This window comes from Eleutherodactylus coqui, chromosome 6 (genome assembly GCF_035609145.1).
Source record: "Eleutherodactylus coqui strain aEleCoq1 chromosome 6, aEleCoq1.hap1, whole genome shotgun sequence".
Taxonomy (NCBI): Eukaryota; Metazoa; Chordata; class Amphibia; order Anura; family Eleutherodactylidae; genus Eleutherodactylus; species Eleutherodactylus coqui.
The window spans coordinates 51,669,637-51,691,446 of NC_089842.1; the positions used below are offsets into that span (position 1 = coordinate 51,669,637).

Consider the following 21,810-nt stretch of genomic DNA (forward strand, 5'->3'; position numbering starts at 1 on the left):
ATCTAATCGTCAAGAGTTTACCCTGAAATGTGTCCAGTGTAAACTGCAAACACAATGGAAGCCTATAAAGAGAAGTTGACACGGACTATGTGCTTACCCCTGAGAAGAACGTCTGTTAAAGGGGAAACGACCCTGATAGGAGTCCTGGCAGATATTTGCTCATATACAACATTTCAAATTCGTGTATGGATGTGGTTGGTAGAATACATGCCACCATTGATGACCATGCCACTACGTAGACTACTGTATTCGGAGGATTTGTGCCGCAGAGGGTTTGGTAAGAGTTGGTTTATCTTGGACAATATGAGTTGACGAAGGAAGCCCCGGGGGTTCACAACTACGGGGGGTGACCTTTTGAAACAATCAAAAAAGACACCCCATTCAAATATCCAAACCAAATTATTCAGCCGCCATTGCAAACTAGTTTTTTAAATTTTTTTGCAAAATTTACAATTGTTGAGCGGTTTGCAAGAAAAGACAATGAAACTAGAACAATTTTAAATAGCCCAATACAACTAATATAAAAAGTGGTTTCTCCAAATTCCACACGAGATGCTACTTTTAATGAGTTCTGCAGGATCAGAATTATTCAACCCCTTCATGACGAGTATCTTTAATACTTATAGCCCCTCTTGCCAGCTTTGGGCGGTTTTCCTGAGGACTCTTACCCGTTCCTTTTGAGTAATGGCCTCTAATATTCTTGGGTTTGCGTTCTGCAACCGCCTTCCTTACAACTCTACCAAAGGTTTTATTTGGGGTTCAAGTCAGGTAGTGGACGGCCACTCCAGAATCTTCCAGAACTTCTGAAACCAAGCCTTGGTGGACAGAGTTATGCTTGGGATCGTTAGCCTGTTGAAAAGTCCAATGACGACCCAAGCTTCAGCTTCCTCACAGAAAGCATGAAGTTTTCTCCTAGGATTTCCTGATACTTGATTGAATCCATGTTGACCTCCACATGCTGCAGGTGTTTGACTCATTGATAATGATTCTTTATTGGGGTCTCCAGTAAATGAGCTGCCAGCAATAGGTCCACTAGTGTTGTCCTAAACAGAACACCTTCTGAATGTTCGTCTCTCTCCCCTCCCTTCCCCCTTGTCAATACACATTATATCAGCTACCAGTTGATGGGAGCCTCGTGCGGCGTAGAGTGTGAAGGCAGCAGAAATGCATTCCTAAGCTCTCGCTCCTGACCTGAAGGTTGCAAGTTCAATCTCCACATGTTCAGGTAGCCGGCTCAAGGTTGACTCAGCCTTCCATCCTTTCGAGGTTCATATGAATGCATATGAACAGGTTTAGCCTGAGAAGTCCATAAAAACTACTTTAAATTCATGCTGCAGTTATGGTCACAAAGTCTGTCACGATGCTGTACCTTTTGGGAACATGGCCAACTGTTACATCATGTTCCTGGTCCCTTGTCACATATAGTCCTCACATTTTGCATTGTGAACATGAAAAGACATTATCCCTTTTAAATGTCCCGGTTGTCCCTCTTCTTCCGGCTGATCTCACCCACTAGTGCTTGTTACATTGTAGCACCGGAATGAGAAGTGACAGTTGGTAAGCAGGACCGCCTGTTGTCTGTAGTTTGGGAAGTTCTCGTATTCCTGGAACAGACGTTGGTCAATAAGAGGTCAGAGGTCAATGTGTCCATGTCATTAACCAAAAGAAAACCTCATTACCAAAAGCCGTGCCACAAGGCAAATCCCATATATAATTTTTCTTTTCAATTATCTGGTGTCGCATTGTGAGGAGAAACTTGATCACTGGAGCCTACAGCAACGCGAGGATGAAATAATAGGTTTTGGGAACTTAAGTTTTTTTGTTGAATTGCAGCTAATTTCTGTAGATGGATGGATCGATAGGAATATTAATAATTAGGATTTTTGAGCTTTTATTTTTTTCCCCCTGAAGTTAGCGATTAAAGCGACCCTCCTGGCCTGGAGAAACAAAGATGGCCACACCAGCTTCTCTGTCTATATAATGCACACTGTGTATTCGCATACATCATCTTAAGACACTACACCTGCTTTGATTAACCAGTTCTGTCCACATGAGCCGTCCCGGCCAGTCAGATCAGCATATAATGACTACTAACTAGAGATGAGCGAGTATACTCGCTAAGGCACATTACTCGAGCGAGTAGTGCCTTAGCCGAGTATCTCCCCGCTCGTCTCTAAAGATTCGGGGGCCGGCGCGGGTGACAGGTGAATTGCGAGGGGGAGAGAGGGAGAGAGAGATCTCCCTGCTCTCCCCCACAGCTCCACGCCTCCCGCCAGCCCCCGAATCTTTAGAGACGAGCGGGGAGATACTTGGCTAAGGCACTACTCGCTCGAGTAATGTGCCTTAGCGAGTATACTCGCTCATCTCTACTACTAACACATACTATGCAGTGTAATCATGGAGTCAGGGAAGTGGTTCGGCCATCTTTGCTTCGCTAGGTTTTGTACCTAGGACATAAAATACCTACATTTGCCATTTAGATGATATTAATTTGTCATTACCGACAGAGGCTAGCTGGCAAATTTTAGCCTAGGGGGTCAAGTACACAGCACTGACCCATGAGTAGCAGCTTACCTTATGGGCTCTTTCACAGGAGCGTAGGCGATTTTCGGTCGTCCGTGTCACGGCCGCAGTGTGACCGAAAATCATGTGAATGAGAGGCAGCCGTGACCAAGTCACAGCTGTTTCTCCCATTTTGTTCGCCCGTTCAGACGGCTCGGGTCCAGCGAGTAAACACCGAGCCCAGGATACCGTTGGGCGGGGGGAGACAGTTTAGCTCTGCTCCCATCTCGCCCCTTCCTATTGCAAACAGTCGGCAAGGGGCGGAGAGGAGGGAAGGAGGAGGGAGTTTAGCAGTCATACTGCTAAACTCCCTCCCAGCTCCCATTGGCATCTATAGGAGTCGCAGCTGTATTCGGCTGAAAGATATTACCTGAACTATCTTGTGCCCATACGCGCTATCTTTGCCCGCCGGACAATTTTATCGTGCTTTTTTTTTCGTGCACAATACGTACGGAAGTAATATGTGCTACTTTTTTTTTTTTTCTGCATGACCAAAATGCCATAAAAAGCATGTGACTGGACTGATTAAAATGAATATTCACTGTGTATTGTATACGCAAATTTAGCATATTCTGTACCGCAAGCAATTTACAGTAAATAATATAGGGATAAGATTTTGAAACCGCCGTCCATGTGAATTCTGTTGCAGATTTCACCCCTTCCCTAGGCGTATCACACGCACGCGGTCATGCGCAGTTTGACTTTTTTTTTAAAAAATAATTCCCCACTGTTTCATAGCGGAGATGTGTATGAAATCGCCGCCCATACGCAATGTATTACATATGGACAGCGTTTGTATACGCTGCCTATACAGCAGTATAGGGCCCACACTGCGTGGTACGCAAAAGAGTAGAGTATAACTTTCATTGACTCCATTCACCACATATCACGCGGCCGCGCAACGCACACGTAATACATGGTGAGCCCTACTAATATTTCTCCACAAAGTATGGTAATCACACACAGGATTTATAAATCTGGCACATTTATGGCTCCTCTTAGCCGTGCCTACTTTTCGAGACACATTTTTTAAAACAGTCCAGTGAAGAGCAAAATTAGGATAAATGTGGCGCACGTGTATTGATTGCTTTTTTTAGTACCGTATATACCTAAATTCTTTAGCATTTTGCTTGGTGAATCCCTTTCTATGAGCGGCTCTGTGACCTCCGCTGCAGAAGAGCACATGGCAGCCGTCATCCTCCAGCCGCAGCGTCACTATGCAGACTGTCCTTTGTTACAAAATGTATCAAAATGTATCGCCCTCCAGGAGGGGTTGGGGATTGGAGTAAAAGGTGTATATACACAGGCATCAGCAATGTAGTACCATGTAGTAGTAGTGATGAAGAGGTTAAAGCATGGCTTGCGTCTGAGAGGAGGGGAAGACAGATGGGCCTCTCTTCTTCGCACCCTTGCTGTGTGCTGCTTCAGCCTATCGGCATTGCTCCTTTCAGATGAGAATGGATGGAGCTCCTTTGTGATTTGAGCAGGGCGTAGAGAGGGAGGGGTGCCTTTAAACTGCTTCCAAGAAGAACACATTAGCAGTTACCTCTGTGGCGTGCGTCAACCGTGTATTGTCCCCCCCTTTTATCCTTCCCTTTTTTCTTTTGGGGCCCCACAATTGACAGCTGTATGCTAATGCCCCCACCCCTCCTGTGCTGGACCCCACACGTCATCCATGGTCACAAGTACCTGGCCTGGCACCATCCCTAAACTAAGACTATAGGCATGAGTTGGCTCCTTAGTATTCAGGCCATATAATCGGGAAGCAATGACCGCTGCTGGTACACGGATATCCAGTCTCCACGCCTGATTGTCAGGGAACACGTCCGCGGCCGCCGAAAACATGAAGATCTTCGGCCGGCTAGAGTATTTGCTGGTAAGTAATGTGATAGGAGGATTCTAAATAGGAACTTGTATTTCTTCATGGGTACTGGAATTTCTATATAGGAACTGGTCGTTAGAAGTAGGAGTCCTTCTATAGAAGTATTAGGGATTCTGTAGGATTACTGGGATTTCTATAGACATTCATGGGAACCGGTACGAATATATAGGGATAGGCGGCTGTGTGGCAGCGAGTATTGTAGATCCGAGTTAGTCATTTTATGTGGGAACTTTAATTTCTACATTAGAATTTATTTCATATGGGAATTGGTACCATATAGGGATTAGGACTGTATAAGAAGAGAGGATTCTATATGGAAACTGGCAGTACTATACAGTATAAGAATGTGATTCTATAGCGCTGCGGAATAAGTTGGCGCTATACAAATCAAGATTATTATTATAAGGGAAGTGGTACTGCTCTACAGGAATTAGTAATGGTATATGAGAACTGGTACTGCTTTATAGAAGTTGGTGATTTTATATGGGAACTAGGGCTACTATATAGGAAGAGATGCTATATGGAAACTGGTAGAGCTATACAATATAGGACCGGCTGCACATGGGCGGATTCACATTGCGGAATCCGATGCGGGCATCCGCCTCCGGGTTCCGCAGCAAATGCTGTCCATAGCATTGTATGGAAAAGTGATTCTTCATGCACACGAGCAGAAACCAATTGCAGTTTCCGCTCGCGAAGGAGAATTCGCAGCATGCACCGTTTGTGTGCGGATTTAACGCAGACGGTTGCGGATTCCGTGTCATTGCTAGGTGATGACGCAGGAAAAGCAGGAGGTTTAAAAGAAGAAATCGGTACTGAATGTGATTCTGTATGGGGACTGGTAGTACTATGTAGTATGAGTATGTGATTCTGTATGGGGACTGGTAGTACTATATAGTATGAGTATGTGATTCTGTATGGGCACTGGTAGTACTATATAGTATGAGTATGTGATTCTGTATGGGGACTGGAAGTAGTATATAGTAGGAGTATGTGATTCTGTATGGGGACTGGTAGTACTAATATAGTATGAGTATGTGATTCTGTATGGGGACTTGTAGTACTATATAGTATGAGTATGTGATTCTGTATGGGGACTGGTAATACTATATAGTAGAAGTATGTGATTCTGTATGGGGACTGGTAGTACTATATAGTATGAGTATGTGATTCTGTATGGGGACTGGTAATACTATATAGTAGAAGTATGTGATTCTGTATGGGGACTGGTCGTACTATGTAGTATGAGTATGTCATTCTGTATAGAGACCGGTCGTACTATAGTAGGAGTATGTGATTCTGTATGGGGACTGGTCTTACTATGTAGTATGAGAATGTGATTGTGTATGGGGACTGGTAGTAGTATATAGTACTACCAGTCTAGTACTACTATATATGTAGTAGGAGTATGTGATTCTGTATGGGCACTGGTAGTACTATGTAGTATGACTATGTGATTCTGTATGGGGACTGGTAGCACTATATAGTATGAGTATGGGATTCTTTATGGAGACTGGTAGTACTATATAGTATGAGTATGGGATTCTTTATGGAGACTGGTAGTACTATATAGTATGTGATTCTGTATGGGGACTGGTAGTACTATATAGTATGAGTATGTGATTCTGTATGGGGACTGGTAGTACTATATAGTATGTGATTCTGTATGGGGACTGGTAGTACTATATAGTATGAGTATGTGATTCTGTATGGGCACTGGTAGTACTATATAGTATGAGTATGTGATTCTGTATGGGCACTGGAAGTACTATATAGTATGAGTATGTGATTCTGTATGGGGACTGGAAGTACTATATAGTAGGAGTATTTGATTCTGTATGGGGACTGGTAGTACTAATCTAGTATGAGTATGTGATTCTGTATGGGGACTTGTAGTACTATATAGTATGAGTATGTGATTCTGTATGGGGACTGGTAATACTATATAGTAGAAGTATGTGATTCTGTATGGGGACTGGTAGTACTATATAGTATGAGTATGTGATTCTGTATGGGGACTGGTAGTACTATATAGTATGTGATTCTGTATGGGGACTGGTAGTACTATATAGTATGAGTATGTGATTCTGTATGGGGACTGGTAGTACTATATAGTATGAGTATGTGATTCTGTATGGGGACTGGTAGTACTATATAGTATGAGTATGTGATTCTGTATGGGCACTGGTAGTACTATATAGTATGAGTATGTGATTCTGTATGGGCACTGGAAGTACTATATAGTATGAGTATGTGATTCTGTATGGGCACTGGAAGTACTATATAGTATGAGTATGTGATTCTGTATGGGGACTGGAAGTACTATATAGTAGGAGTATGTGATTCTGTATGGGGACTGGTAATACTATATAGTAGAAGTATGTGATTCTGTATGGGGACTGGTAGTACTATATAGTATGAGTATGTGATTCTGTATGGGGACTGGTAGTACTAATATAGTATGAGTATGTGATTCTGTATGGGGACTTGTAGTACTATATAGTATGAGTATGTGATTCTGTATGGGGACTGGTAATACTATATAGTAGAAGTATGTGATTCTGTATGGGGACTGGTAGTACTATATAGTATGAGTATGTGATTCTGTATGGGGACTGGTAATACTATATAGTAGAAGTATGTCATTCTGTATGGGGACTGGTAGTACTATATAGTAGAAGTATGTGATTCTGTATGGGGACTGGTAATACTATATAGTAGAAGTATGTCATTCTGTATAGAGACCGGTCGTACTATAGTAGGAGTATGTGATTCTGTATGGGGACTGGTCTTACTATGTAGTATGAGAATGTGATTGTGTATGGGGACTGGTAGTAGTATATAGTACTACCAGTCTAGTACTACTATATATGTAGTAGGAGTATGTGATTCTGTATGGGCACTGGTAGTACTATGTAGTATGACTATGTGATTCTGTATGGGGACTGGTAGCACTATATAGTATGAGTATGGGATTCTTTATGGAGACTGGTAGTACTATATAGTATGAGTATGTGATTCTGTATGGAGACTGGTAGTACTATATAGTATGAGTATGGGATTCTTTATGGAGACTGGTAGTACTATATAGTATGAGTATGTGATTCTGTATGGGGACTGGTAATACTATATAGTAGAAGTATATGATTCTGTATGGGGACTGGTAGTACTATATAGTATGTGATTCTGTATGGGGACTGGTAGTACTATATAGTATGAGTATGTGATTCTGTATGGGGACTGGTAATACTATATAGTATGAGTATGTGATTCTGTATGGGGACTGGTAGTACTATATAGTATGAGTATGTGATTCTGTATGGGGACTGGTAGTACTATATAAGAACTGATAATGCTATATGAGAACTCGTACTTTTTATATGGGCACTAGTACTATGGTACTATCTAAGAATTTGTGATTGTGTAGTTTCGCTGGTACTTCGGCGTAGGAACTAGCAGTTTAGTTTGCACAAGTAGTAAAGTTTGTGTTATTTTACAGTCAGCTGAAAGGTATTCATTACTTTGACTCGTACTTTTGCTACTTCCTATTTTTGGCAGGATTGTTAGGTCACCCGTTGAACACATTTGGTTTTTGGATATTTCATCTTCATTGTTTCCAATATCTGATTATATGTTCTATTGAAATGGGGTGAGTTGGAAGGTCTGGGCTTGCTGGGAGTTGTAGTGTCACTAGAGTAATACAACAGTGAGGTGAACGCTACTACAGTAGATGAGATGGTGAAGTAAATCTCACTATAATCAATGTTGCCTAGCCGATCGGTTTGACTAAATAATATTACAGTTGAGCCTTTTTGAATATTTTTGGAAACTTTTTTTCTTTTTTTAATTAATGCAGATTTTTTTCTATGCCCTCTGATTGCATAAATTAGCACGTTTCCCATGAGGGTACTCGGAAGGAAACTGTTGCCGTATTGTGTGGCCTCTCCAGCATTGAACGTGTTGCCAAAGAAACCATTGTGATGTCACAGATAGAAGACAGCGCATTACAGAAAGCGAAGGCATGAGTGGTTAACCCCGTAGTTACTGTACATACAGATTTAACTGTATTCTAGTGCACTTTAGACCACTATGATACAAATACAATCCAGATATAATATTAATGTATCTATGCTGTATAGGCCTACCTAGTTTTCGCCTTTTAATCTGTATCAATATTAACCCTTTAACGGCCAATATGCCTTTTTACTGACCTCACTAATGGGCTTTAAACCCGTACATTCATCTTTTGAAGACAGTGGCTTGGTTGACTACTAACAGCCAGGCTCCTGCTCTAACCGCTAGGAGAGGAGAAACCTCAGATTTTGGCAGTTTAACCCCTTTCATGCCATACTCCATAGCATCTTCAGGTTATAAGCAGATGACGGGGAAGTGGACTCTTTCTGTCACCCATTAACACCTTGCAGTGCGATCGCAAGGAACCAATGGGTTCCCATGACAGCCAGAAACATGCAAAAGGCCTCCATGTTTACCATATAACTCAGTCTATTAGACCTTGCCTTTGGCAGGGTCTAGTACAGATGGTCCCCTACTTGCGAACAGGTTCCGTTCCAGGAGCCTGTTCGCAAGTACATTTGTCCGAACAAATGGTTGTATGGAGGGGATCACGGGTGGATCCCGCTCCATACAACGTTGGGTGCCGGCTGTTCTTACAGCAGTATTTAAAGTGTTATAGCTCCGATGAGCGGTGCGGCTTGTCAGAATTGGTGCCGCTGGGTGCCGGCTGTTTCTTACAGCCGGCACCCTACGTTCAGGGGTCCCGTACAGTGTCCCGCGATAAGATCCACTTGATAGGCGCTCTGCATAGGCAGCCCTAGGGCCTTTCAGGAGGCCCCAGGCTACCTAGCCACCGCACAGCATCCTGCGATCTGACCGGACAGGCTTAATAGAAGGCTTAATGCCATAGCATTACATCATACTGTGCAGGTCAGATTGTTCGCAACTTGCAAAGTTCGTAAAATCGAACGTTCGCAAGTCGGGGACTATCTGTACTCTGCTTTCAAGATTAGTAGAATGCACTACATAAGTAATGCCGTGTACTATCTTAGTAATCGAAGAATCACATCTTCAAGTCCTTTTGAAGAACTAAAAAATAGCCCTCAAAGTTCAATAAAGTTTAATTTAAAGAAAAAATAAACATTTTTTTCCCCACAAAAATTTTTAAATAAAATACCCCCCCCCCCCCAAAAAAGGTGTCATCGCGTTCGTTACCACTTAGACAATTAAAATATTTTGTCATATATCTCACATGGTGTATGCCGTCAAAATCATTTTTAAAACGTAACGCCAGAATTGCTGTTTTTCTTTTTGTTCACCTCCTCAAAAACGTAATAAAATGAAATCAAAAAGTCATGGGTAGCAAAAAAAGGGTTATACACAAATTATATGTACCCTTGTTTGCTGCCATTAAAAAAATATAACTCATCCTTCTAAAAAGCAGCCCTCATTCAACTAGATCAACAAGTTTTGCCTCTTGCAACGATGAAAGTCGCTGGTCCTTAAGACACAAAATAGGCACGTCACTAAGGGGTTAAAGGAAATACTTCTCGATTTTCCTTAAACTGTAATTACTTCCCATACTCTGCACTTATCTTTTCCGCTAGTTTCTTGGCAACCAATGACATTGCGGCCATTTGATGCGAATGGTCAACTCTGTTATCTCCGCACTCCAGTATAACTGCACTTAATAGAGTTGGTAGTTCTGCAGCTCAATAGCATTTGGTTTAACCCTTTGTATCAAGGGGCAGTGTTGCACAGAAGTTGTGCTTCTGCTTTTTCTCCTTGAACGCTAAGCTGAGCGCTACACGGGACCATGTAAAACAGCACGCCAGATAGAGAGATTTTTCCCATTGTGATAAAAGGTAACAGTAACATCAACCATTGTTTGAGATTTGCATTGGATGGAAAATTATACATATGGATTACCATTAAAGTGGTCCTGTACATCAGATAGAAATGGGCTGAACAAGCACTGAACAATCACTTTGCAGATGCAGCTGGACACCTCTAAATGCCCTTTTAGATGCAGCTGGACACTTCTAAATGCCCTTTTACACGGGCAGACAGTCATTTCAGCAACTGCACGAGCACGGACATCACTGCTAAGGTCGTTAGCGCTCGTGCGGTGCTTTCAAACTGAAAGTCCTGCCGGCGGCTCGCTGGCTTCTCGTCAGTTTCTTGCTCCCCGCTGAGCGCTTCCTATGGGAAGTACTGTGCGAGGAGCTTTCAGACAGGAAGAGAAGCCAGCATCCCTGCGAGTGCTAACAGAAAAGTCAGCTTAAACGACCGCTAACGACAAGTGAGCGATTGTTTTGCATTCACATGTAACTATTATCGCTCACTTTCACTCATTCGAACAAATTTTGAGTGATAATCATTGCGTGTAAAAGGGCCTTAAGTCCATACTGGCCATCACAGTTGTTCAGACTTGCCATACACCTTCAATGACACCGGGCAATGGACAAAAGAGCATTCTTTCATAGATTGATCGTTCGTAGACTGAAGATTAGAGATGAGCGAACGTACTCGGTAAGGGCGATTTCGCAATCGAGCACCGCGATTTTCGAGTACTTCACTACTCGGGTGAAAAGTACTCGGGTGCGCTGTGGGTGAGCGGGGGGTTGCAGCGGGGAGTGGGGGAGAAAGGGAGAGAGAGAGGGCTCCCCCCCCCCACAGCGCATCCGAGTACTTTTCACCCGAGTAGTGAAGTACTCGAAAATCGCGGTGCTCGATTGCGAAATCGCCCTTACCGAGTACGTTCGCTCATCTCTACTGAAGATCTATTGTCAGAAGAAAACCTCTTTCCTCCAACTATATGACAAACATTTCAAACCCTGCTGACTTCTTTTCACATAATGACAAGTCAAGTAACAGAAACAGAAGTGTCCATTGTTAAATTTCACTTAATGAACTGTTTTTGTTGAAATTAACACTTTTCATCGGCTTTAGCCTGTGTATGGGCAGCTTTAGAATGTGAATGCAGGTTGTAACCTAAGTGTTCTGCCAAGACATAAATACTTAAACTACTAAATATAAGGCAGATAACACAAAAATACCACAAGAGTAAATAAAACGGGAACAACTGCGAATCTGACCCTAAACCTTTAGATATGAGGAGACCCTACTGGTGGAGTGCTCGCCCTGATGAGGGCAACCCTGACTTTCTCTAGATGGGTAACAGGGTATAATCACAAATGACACAGAATAGAATACCACCAGAGTAAAAGCGCTGTGGAATAAGTTGGCGCTATACAAATAACGATTATTATTACAGGAAAGCTGATATACAAACACCCCAGATGAATAAGACAAGCACCAGCAGACATGACTTTACTAAAAATGCAGATCAGAACCAGAAACCACTGACTGGACCAGAACAACCTTCAGACTTGAGTCAGACAGCAGTCGGACCTGAGTCAAGAGTAGACTCGGCACCTTCTGTGAGGAAGAACCAGAATAAATATACGCAAACTAATGGTGACTGGTTGGATTGTTCCAACTCCCAACCAACCAATCTACCCATACATATGCAAAGATTTGCTCCTGTCACCGGAGAGAGGATCATGTGGGCCAGGGCTGACGCCGTCATGTCAGCTCAGTTTCATTCCTCAGTCACAGCTGGTATGCCATGACAGGTCTTTTGACAAGCAGATCACATTCTTACACTGCTGGAACCCCGAGCAATCTCAGCTGTGATCTGTAGGGGAAACCTAGTACCTTGGTCTCAATTCCTCTTAAATGAGCGATTTTTGACTGAGAGTTGACCCGTGTAAAAGCGGGACCCAACAAGTGTACATGTAGCCTAATGAGTATTTGGTATTAGGTTTTCTAAACCAATTTAAACAAGATGAATGGGAGCTGGCATCAATGAAAATAACTGATGACGCAAGAGGTAAGAACGCACCTCGTTTTGGAGGACGGTTGAGGTCCATGATTAGATGGACTTCCATTGGTTCCAGTAGGCCGCTTGCAAGGGTCATTTTACATGTTGTGGAACTGCCCTTGATTTCCTGCCCGGATTTGTAGATCGAAAATGTTCCACAATAGCACCTTGGTGCTGCTGTGTTCCTCTCCAATTTTCCAACGGAAATTAAATTTTGGTTTGGATCCATATATATGAAGCATGTCAATTTCTGTTGTAGATTGGTTGCAGACTTTCCCCATTGAGTTCAAAATTGAAGTCAAAATCCACAACAAATTACAATTGCCCCCCCCTCCCCCTATAATTTGCACCAACAAATGCCAGTTGCTTAATACTTCAATGCTGCCGTAAAAATGAACATTTGCTGAGTGGATCCCAAAGGCGTAGCTATAGGGAACGCAGAGATCGCAGTTGCTACCAGGCCTTGTGGAGCCTTAGGGGGTCACATAAAATGCCAGTATTATAAGTGGCACTGTAAGTCAGGCCCTGTTACAGATTCTGCATTGGGGCCCGAGAGTTTCTAGTTTCTAGAGGGGGGGGGGGGGGGGAGCCATTTTGTCAACCTAAAAATACCTTCTTGAGAATCCGTGATGTCAAAAAATGTGGTGTAATTTCAAAAAGATCTGGTGACTAGTTTGCTATAACCCATAATACAGCGAGCCGTGCTGCCTGTCGTCGCCTGTGCATAGAAGGTGCATGCTGGTAAATGTCATTTTTATCATATTCTATCATTTATAGTAAGGCGACGCTTGCTTCCCGAACTATCATCCCGCTAGATCTGACAGAAAGGTCACGGAGTGAAAGATTGAGCGGCCTGAGGTGAATACTAAGCGGGTCCAATAATGGCGGCTGAGGAATAATCTGCAATATTAGGAGCTTCTGTACAAAATGATCTATACTGATCGCAGGATCAAAGTGACTTTGGGTCTCTAGAATAGCCTCTTGTTCAGATCACATTTGGGCGCTGTGTTCCGTGTACATGTTATACAGGGTGGGACATGGAAAAGTAGGCCGGCACCGCACTTTTATGAAAGCTGTGTAGAAAAATATTTCTGGCCATTGCAACCAATCACAGCGCAGCTTTCATGTTACCTCGGGAGTATAAAGGCCCAATTAGGCACAACGTTTCTCACTCAAAATTCGCAGTTTTCGTGTACGATTCGTTCCTCGCCCAAGTCTAGTTTTCTAGAATTGAGCGATGAACTCTTATCTGCGGTGCAGGCTGTTATCACAGTCTGCAACGCTGATAAGATTCTTTCAGCTTGTGTCCCACTGGTAGTTACAGCAGGACACGAGCTGTAAGCTCGGAGAACAATGCAGCAGTTTGCTTATGAAAAACAGCTGTATTGTTTGCAGAGCGATAGAGGTGGTGTCCTGCTCCGCCTATATAGCTCTTTAGTAGCTAATTAGCTACTATAGACTATGCAAAGATGATCGCTCAAATCTGTCATTTGGGCGATTTCTGAGCGATCATCTTTCAGTGTAAATGAGGTCTAAGAAATGAAAGCTGTGCTGTGATTAGTAAACATAACAGAACGCCTATACATTTGCATTTCTAAAATATACTGCATTGTATAACTTGTTTTGTGACATTTTGTATCGAAAAGCATAGTTGATTAACAATACCAATATATACCACACAAACGTATGCCAAATGTCCAACCGAACTGTATAGGCGCATCGGGTGTATACGAGGAGGTACATCAGGAGCTAGACTTACATCCCAAATGTGGTGGGAACTACTAAATGCACGGGGAAGCCTTGCCAAAACCAACGTAAGGGAAAACTGGAGCTGCTGTCCATTGCAACCGGTTAGATTCCTGCTCTCATTTTAGCAACCTAGTATGTTAGAGCAAAACCAGTCATATATGTCCATCCAGTTCAGCCTTCGTCCTCCCCAATGTTGATCCAGAGGAAGGCAAAAAAAACCAATGAGGTGGAAGCCAATTTTTCCCCATTTTAAGGTAAAAAGATTCCTTCCTGACTCCAATCCGGCAATCGGAATAATCCCGGATCACCGATCCTTCTGAAGTAATCAGTGACTAGAATATACCCTGTTTCCCTGAAAATAATACATACCCTGAAAATAAGACATACCATGATTTTCCAGAGTTTTTGAGGATGCAAAATGATTTTTCAGGCTTTTTGAGGATGCTTGAAATATAAGCCCTACTCCAAAATAAAGCCCTGCTAACAGTTAGTTTAAAAAGTCAATTTAAATAGTGTCCAGGCAGCTATACATGTAAAAAAGTGAAACCTTTTTGAACAAAAATTAATATAAGACACTGTCTTATTTTTGGGGAAACACAGTAATAATGTTACACTCAAGAAGGGCATCTAGACAGGAATGCTGGATTCTGATTGGCTTGGTTTACTTAAATAGGCAACTTCTACTGGATCCAGGAATCTTTGGCAACAATTTCTAGATCTATCCAAAGTCTCGCTTAAGGCCAGATTTACACAAGCGTATACTTATTTGTGTGTGCAACTGTTTTTTAACTGTTTGTTTTCATGTAGAACATGCTACGTATTTTTTTTTATGTGAGTGAATTGCGCATGCCAGATACGCGCAAGTGAACGAACCCATTGAAATCGAGGTGTTCTGGGTTTTTTTCTGCATGCAAATTTTTCATGCATAAATGCACTATAAAATATGCTCCTGTGAATCCGGCCTTACGCCCAATTTTTACACATTGGGTGGAGTTCCCCTTTGAATACCTCCTCACCATTGCGTTACATGCAATATAAAGAGTATAAGTTGTTTATTTATTTATTTTTTTTTTCCTTGGCAGGATTTCTCCTACGATGACTCCAAAGCCGAGTTTAATGTGGACGCCCCTAATGGGGTTGTAATGGAGGGCTACCTCTTCAAAAGGGCAAGCAATGCGTTCAAGACGTGGAATCGGTAAGTGCCAAATAGAAATGGCAGCCAGGATGCATTTATCCTGTACGTCTAGGCAACCTGTTGTCATATATTTTTTTTGGCAGAGCGTAATTTGACACAAGTGGTTAAAGGTTGTGAATCCTTAGCATTACAAATATGCTTCTTTTCGTAACGTTCTGAAGACACCTGGTTAGCTTTGTTCGGTGTTTTCTGCCTATTGATGTCCAAATTATTTTGAACCCTTTTCTATTTCATTCATAGGAGGTGGTTTTCCATACAAAATAGCCAACTGGTGTACCAGAAGAGGCTGAAGGTACGCAAATGTTCATTCAGATGATCTTATGTGTCTTTCCCAGAAGCCCCAGCACTCTTGGTGGTGGATTGCGTCTGCATTTACAGCTCAGCCCCATTAAGGCTCCTTTCAAACGAGCTGATTGAGTGACGTCATCGCTGGCTCGATCGCTCTCGTTCAGCCTGTTTGGACAGGCAGATACGTAGTTGCCGCGTTCATATTCAGTCTTTCTCATTTGCTGTGTACGTGACTGAGAGAGACTGAACGGTAAGTGAACGGGCAAATGATGATTTTTATTTTTTTTTATGTCTGCATAAACTGGACGAGCGAAAAGCGAACGATTCTCATTCGTCGTTGCCTCGTGTTTGACTGATCGATTATATTCACTTTCGCGGATCAGTTTGGTTTTTTTTTACGATAGTCGTTCCGTCTAAAAGCACCATCTTAACTTGAATATTTAGGGAAAATGGCAAAATCCGTACATGTATGTGGTCGGTCCAACACGCACTTCTGCGCGTACATGTATGTGGTCGGTCCAACACGCACTTCTGCGCGTACATGTATGTGGTCGGTCCAACACGCACTTCTACGCGGACATGTATGTGGTCGGTCCAACACGCACTTCTACGCGGACATGTATGTGGTCGGTCCAACACGCACTTCTATGCGGACATGTATGTGGTCGGTCCAACACGCACTTCTACGCGGACATGTATGTGGTCGGTCCAACACGCACTTCTGCGCGGACATGTATGTGGTCGGTCCAACACGCACTTCTGCGCGTACATGTATGTGGTCGGTCCAACACGCACTTCTGCGCGTACATGTATGTGGTCGGTCCAACACGCACTTCTACGCGGACATGTATGTGGTCGGTCCAACACGCACTTCTACGCGGACATGTATGTGGTCGGTCCAACACGCACTTCTATGCGGACATGTATGTGGTCGGTCCAACACACACTTCTACGCGGACATGTATGTGGTCGGTCCAACACGCACTTCTACGCGGACGTGTGTGGTCGGTCAAACACGCACTTCTACGCGGACATGTATGTGGTCGGTCCAACACGCACTTCTACGCGGACATGTATGTGGTCGGTCCAACACGCACTTCTATGCGGACATGTATGTGGTCGGTCCAACACACACTTCTACGCGGACATGTATGTGGTCGGTCCAACACGCACTTCTACGCGGACGTGTGTGGTCGGTCAAACACGCACTTCTACGCGGACATGTATGTGGTCGGTCCAACACGCACTTCTGCGCGTACATGTATGTGGTCGGTCCAACACGCACTTCTACGCGTACATGTATGTGGTCGGTCCAACACGCACTTCTACGCAGACATCTATGTGGTCGGTCCAACACGCACTTCTGCGCGTACATGTATGTGGTCGGTCCAACACGCACTTCTGCGCGTACATGTATGTGGTCGGTCCAACACGCACTTCTACGCGTACATGTATGTGGTCGGTCCAACACGCACTTCTACGCGTACATGTATGTGGTCGGTCCAACACGCACTTCTACGCGGACATGTATGTGGTCGGTCCAACACGCACTTCTGCGCGTACATGTATGTGGTCGGTCCAACACGCACTTCTGCGCGTACATGTATGTGGTCGGTCCAACACGCACTTCTACGCGGACATGTATGTGGTCGGTCCAACACGCACTTCTACGCGTACATGTATGTGGTCGGTCCAACACGCACTTCTACGCGGACATGTATGTGGTCGGTCCAACACGCAGTTCTACGCGGACATGTATGTGGTCGGTCCAACACGCACTTCTACGCGGACATGTATGTGGTCGGTCCAACACGCACTTCTACGCGGACATGTATGTGGTCGGTCCAACACGCACTTCTACGCGGACATGTATGTGGTCGGTCCAACACGCACTTCTACGCGGACATGTATGTGGTCGGTCCAACACGCACTTCTACGCGGACATGTATGTGGTCGGTCCAACACGCACTTCTACGCGGACATGTATGTGGTCGGTCCAACACGCACTTCTACGCGGACATGTATGTGGTCGGTCCAACACGCACTTCTACGCGGACATGTATGTGGTCGGTCCAACACGCACTTCTACGCGGACATGTATGTGGTCGGTCTAACACGCACTTCTACGCGGACATGTATGTGGTCGGTCCAACACGCACTTCTACGCGGACATGTATGTGGTCGGTCCAACACGCACTTCTACGCGGACATGTATGTGGTCGGTCCAACACGCACTTCTACGCGGACATGTATGTGGTCGGTCCAACACGCACTTCTACGCGGACATGTATGTGGTCGGTCCAACACGCACTTCTACGCGGACATGTATGTGGTCGGTCCAACACGCACTTCTACGCGGACATGTATGTGGTCGGTCTAACACGCACTTCTACGCGGACATGTATGTGGTCGGTCCAACACGCACTTCTACGCGGACATGTATGTGGTCGGTCCAACACGCACTTCTACGCGGACATGTATGTGGTCGGTCCAACACGCACTTCTACGCGGACATGTATGTGGTCGGTCCAACACGCACTTCTACGCGGACATGTATGTGGTCGGTCCAACACGCACTTCTACGCGGACATCTATGTGGTCGGTCCAACACGCACTTCTGCGTAAGAACAGCTTCCTTATTTTTGTCTTAAGCTGGCCATACACTTTAGGATCAGTTCACTTCAGCATTAGGGCTTCAGTCATAATTCTGTTCATCTGGTCTCCTCTAAGAGCAGAGAAACAGAATTACAACAAAAATAAAGGTTTTTTTTTGTTTTGTTTTTTTTTCCCCCCTGATTTGATTTTAGTGGTTTTTTTTAATGAAATGGAACACAGAGGAGGAGCTTTCCGTTTTCTTCCATTCTGTATGGTTTACGTTTTTTTAACTGAACAAATAGAGCTGCAGTCTGTGTTATTTCAGTTAAAAAAAATGTAAGTAAACAGAAAACGTAACTTTTTTTTTATTAAAAAGAAAACCCTCTAAAATCAATCAGGGGAAAAAAATAATGATCAGTTTATTTCAGTTTTAATTACTATTCTCTGCTCCAAAAATGGAGCAGAGAAACAAAATTTTGACTGGAAGCTCTAACGCCGATGTGAATTGAGCCTTTGCTTGTCGGGCGACAGCTATTCCTCTCGGATTGTTGGCCAACAGCTGTTCCTCTTGACTCGCCGGTACCCGTGCACACTCGGCTTGTCGGGCTGTACAGGCACCTCATAGCCTGTTAATAACTAAATGATTGGGCATGTTAACAAGTCAACAGTCTGACCCTTCTTTCTGTTGGGGGACTATCGGGCACCCTCATACAGATTACATGCTATGTAGGTCCTGCTAAAACTGACGGGCTCAGCTGATCTTAATCTGTGCATGCATGTGTGGCCAGTTCTAAGTTTTCCTGAGGACCGTTTCTAATAGTTTGCACATGGAGCGTGAGTCATTGGCATGATGAGTCAATGGGATTAGTGATCTGCTTGATCTGAAAGGCTGCTTTCATGAGTGGCAGCAATCAAGTTAATAGGAGAGAGAAATCAGATTACCCACATCTGCCCTCGCCAGCCCTGTCAACAGTAAGTGCTATCTGTATACTGTCAGTGGAGAGAGAAGGCACTTCTGTAGCTGTCAGCACGTCCCTTTAACCCCATTGCCTGTATACAAGTGTCTTAAAGGGGTTGCCAACAGTTCTTTTCAATTTATTATTTTTTTTAAGAAGTGGGTCCATAAAATCAGCTGATCACAGGGCGGTCCTGCTTCTGGGAACTCTAGCGATCAGCTCTAGTCTGCAAGGGAACTTGACTGCAAGTTTTCATTCCCATGCAGCATCTTCACGGGAATATAAAGAGTTACACAGGGCCCATTAAAATCCAATAAATTATCCCTTCTATTTACCCCTCGGGGTATGTACACATTTGGCAGCAAATTCACAGCTCAAAATCTGCACCAATTGGTGTGAATTTTGATGTCATTTTACCCTTTCATTTGAAGAGGGGGAATCGCTGCTGAAAATACGCATCACAAATTGGCACGCTGCGGAATTGAGGTCAGCACTTAATGTCAACTTTCACACTGATTTAGGGTGCATTCACACAAAGCAGATTTGGTGGGGGTTTACAGCAAGAGAAAATCCCCCCCGATCTACTACTAAGGCCCCCCCCCCCCCCCCCCCTTGAAAGGTAAGCCCATACATGGCTGAAATTTTCCACTGCATATCATGATACAAATCTGTGGTGAGTCCGCAGCAAAAACGGCACGTGTTGCATATGTCTCTTGCTGTGGATTGGGCCGCATATTTACAGTAGATATTTAAATTGAGTGTAGGGAAAATTCACAACGATTCTGCATCGGGGTGAGCATGCTGCAAATTTAACAATCTACAGCAGGCTCAGTTTCCAGCAGAAAGAGAGCCCGCAGTAAGTGGATGAAATGTGGATGTTACTGTAATCCTCCGCTATGTTACTGGCGTGAATCTGCAGCAAAGCCCTCATGTCTGAATTAACCCTAAATCTCATTTTCCTGAATTTGCCAACTCCCATAATCCCTGGATTGCTTCCTTTTTATAAAGACGTAACGGAACCTGTTTGGTTAATACGGGAGACTGTAATGGTTTTATCCAAAGATCTGGCTAATAATCGGGCTGTGGGGGGGCCAGAGACCAGAGCTTCATCGTCATCACCCAAGGGAGACTTGCAATATGTTGTACATCGTCCATCACCCAAACCAATCCTTTATATTAACAGGAGTTTGGGTGGCGGGCTGATGGGGACACTGACAGTTGGGGACAAATCTAACCAGAGATTGGGACAGAACACTAATAGAATCTGCAAGGAGAACAAAGTTTTATTAACCCTTTCCAATCCAATTTGTATCCTGGTTTTCCTAGGGGGCTTACTCTTTTTCTGCCGTTATACAATGGCGCTATATGCTGGCTAAAGCCAGTACTGCATGAGGTGACACGTTGGATAGGCTCCAACTGCAGAGAGGCTGGCAATATACAGTAAGAGAACCCTGACAGACGTCTTCCAACGTCAGAGCTGCACAGCCTTAAATCATAATGTCTTTGGACGTCAGACAGTGGATTGGAAAGGGTTAAAGGCATATTCTGGGCACTGACTAACATTTTAAAATTGAATGTACATCATCACAATAAGTCCGTTTGTAATGGGGTCCCTCTACTTGTTCTAGCTTCTTTCTTCATTTTCTATGTCATGTGCCTGAAAAATATCTCTATTTCTGCATTTGTTGCTTCCACCCTTATCCATAGCCTTCAACATGTGGCTGTGAGCAGTGCATGATGGGAGGATATAAACAGAAGCACTGCGCTGTATTGCACTTGTGCAGTTCACTGTGCTGGAAGGTTGTGTCTGTCTGTAGGTTGGTGCTAGTAAGTTGTAGGACCCGAGAGCTGGGGGCGGACCTGTGCACTGGGGGCGGAGCTATAAGCTCTGTGCATGTTGGAAGTTGTAGGTAGCAGTCTGTTGCTGTGCTTACTAAGGAAGTGACACATGTAAACACAGCGGCAGATCGGCGGCTTCACGGGATGAAGAGGGTCCAGAGCGGCAGATTAAAGCCATAGATTGCCGCTACTTTAGATGGAGTGAGGAATTGTTCGCCCAAGCAGATGATGTCACAGTCAGCTCCTTATCTTGGACGTTCAGTTTAAACAAGTTTCTTGGGGTTATTGACCGTCAGGCACCCTGAGACATTTTCTGTTTCTACTTTTTGGCTTGCTGACAGTCGGCTTCGGGAGCGTTCGATGGGGCAGTATACATAATGTAAGATCTGGTCATGGGATTAGTACGATTATGGGTGCTGCTCTGTATTGTAATCTAGTACGTCTCTAGAAGTTCTCTTCTGTCTTCTGACAGGACGGTCTGACGGTGGTGGTGGAGGACCTTAGACTGTGCACAGTGAAACCCTGCGAAGATATAGAAAGAAGGTTTTGTTTTGAAGTTGTCTCACCCTCCAAGTAAGTTGAACACGTACATTAAGCATATTGAGCTGAGGATTCATGTCGAACTAGGTCTACTTGCCTAACACTATCCGACTCCTGGAGTCGCTTTATAATGTATAATATGTTATTTATAGGGCAATGAATATGTTCTCTTTCATATGCAGTGTGGGTTAGGCTGACAGCTGTTTTCTAGGGCATCGCCCTCCTTTGTACGCTCTCAGTTGCAAAGTTATGCTAATGGAGATGGCGCTCATTTGTATTGTGTAGACAGACACTTGTTAAACTG

At 43.9% G+C, this 21,810-nt stretch overlaps 1 protein-coding gene across 1 annotated transcript in view; it reads left to right on the forward strand.

The window, feature by feature from the left end:
• ACAP3 (ArfGAP with coiled-coil, ankyrin repeat and PH domains 3) overlaps positions 1–21,810 on the forward strand; it is a 168,826-nt gene that overhangs the window by 114,228 nt on the left and 32,788 nt on the right. Inside the window, exons 11-13 of the mRNA XM_066606826.1 lie at positions 15,176–15,288; positions 15,529–15,580; positions 21,439–21,539. Of these exons, the coding sequence (XP_066462923.1) occupies positions 15,176–15,288; positions 15,529–15,580; positions 21,439–21,539 (266 nt within the window). The remainder of the gene's footprint in view (positions 1–15,175; positions 15,289–15,528; positions 15,581–21,438; positions 21,540–21,810) is intronic.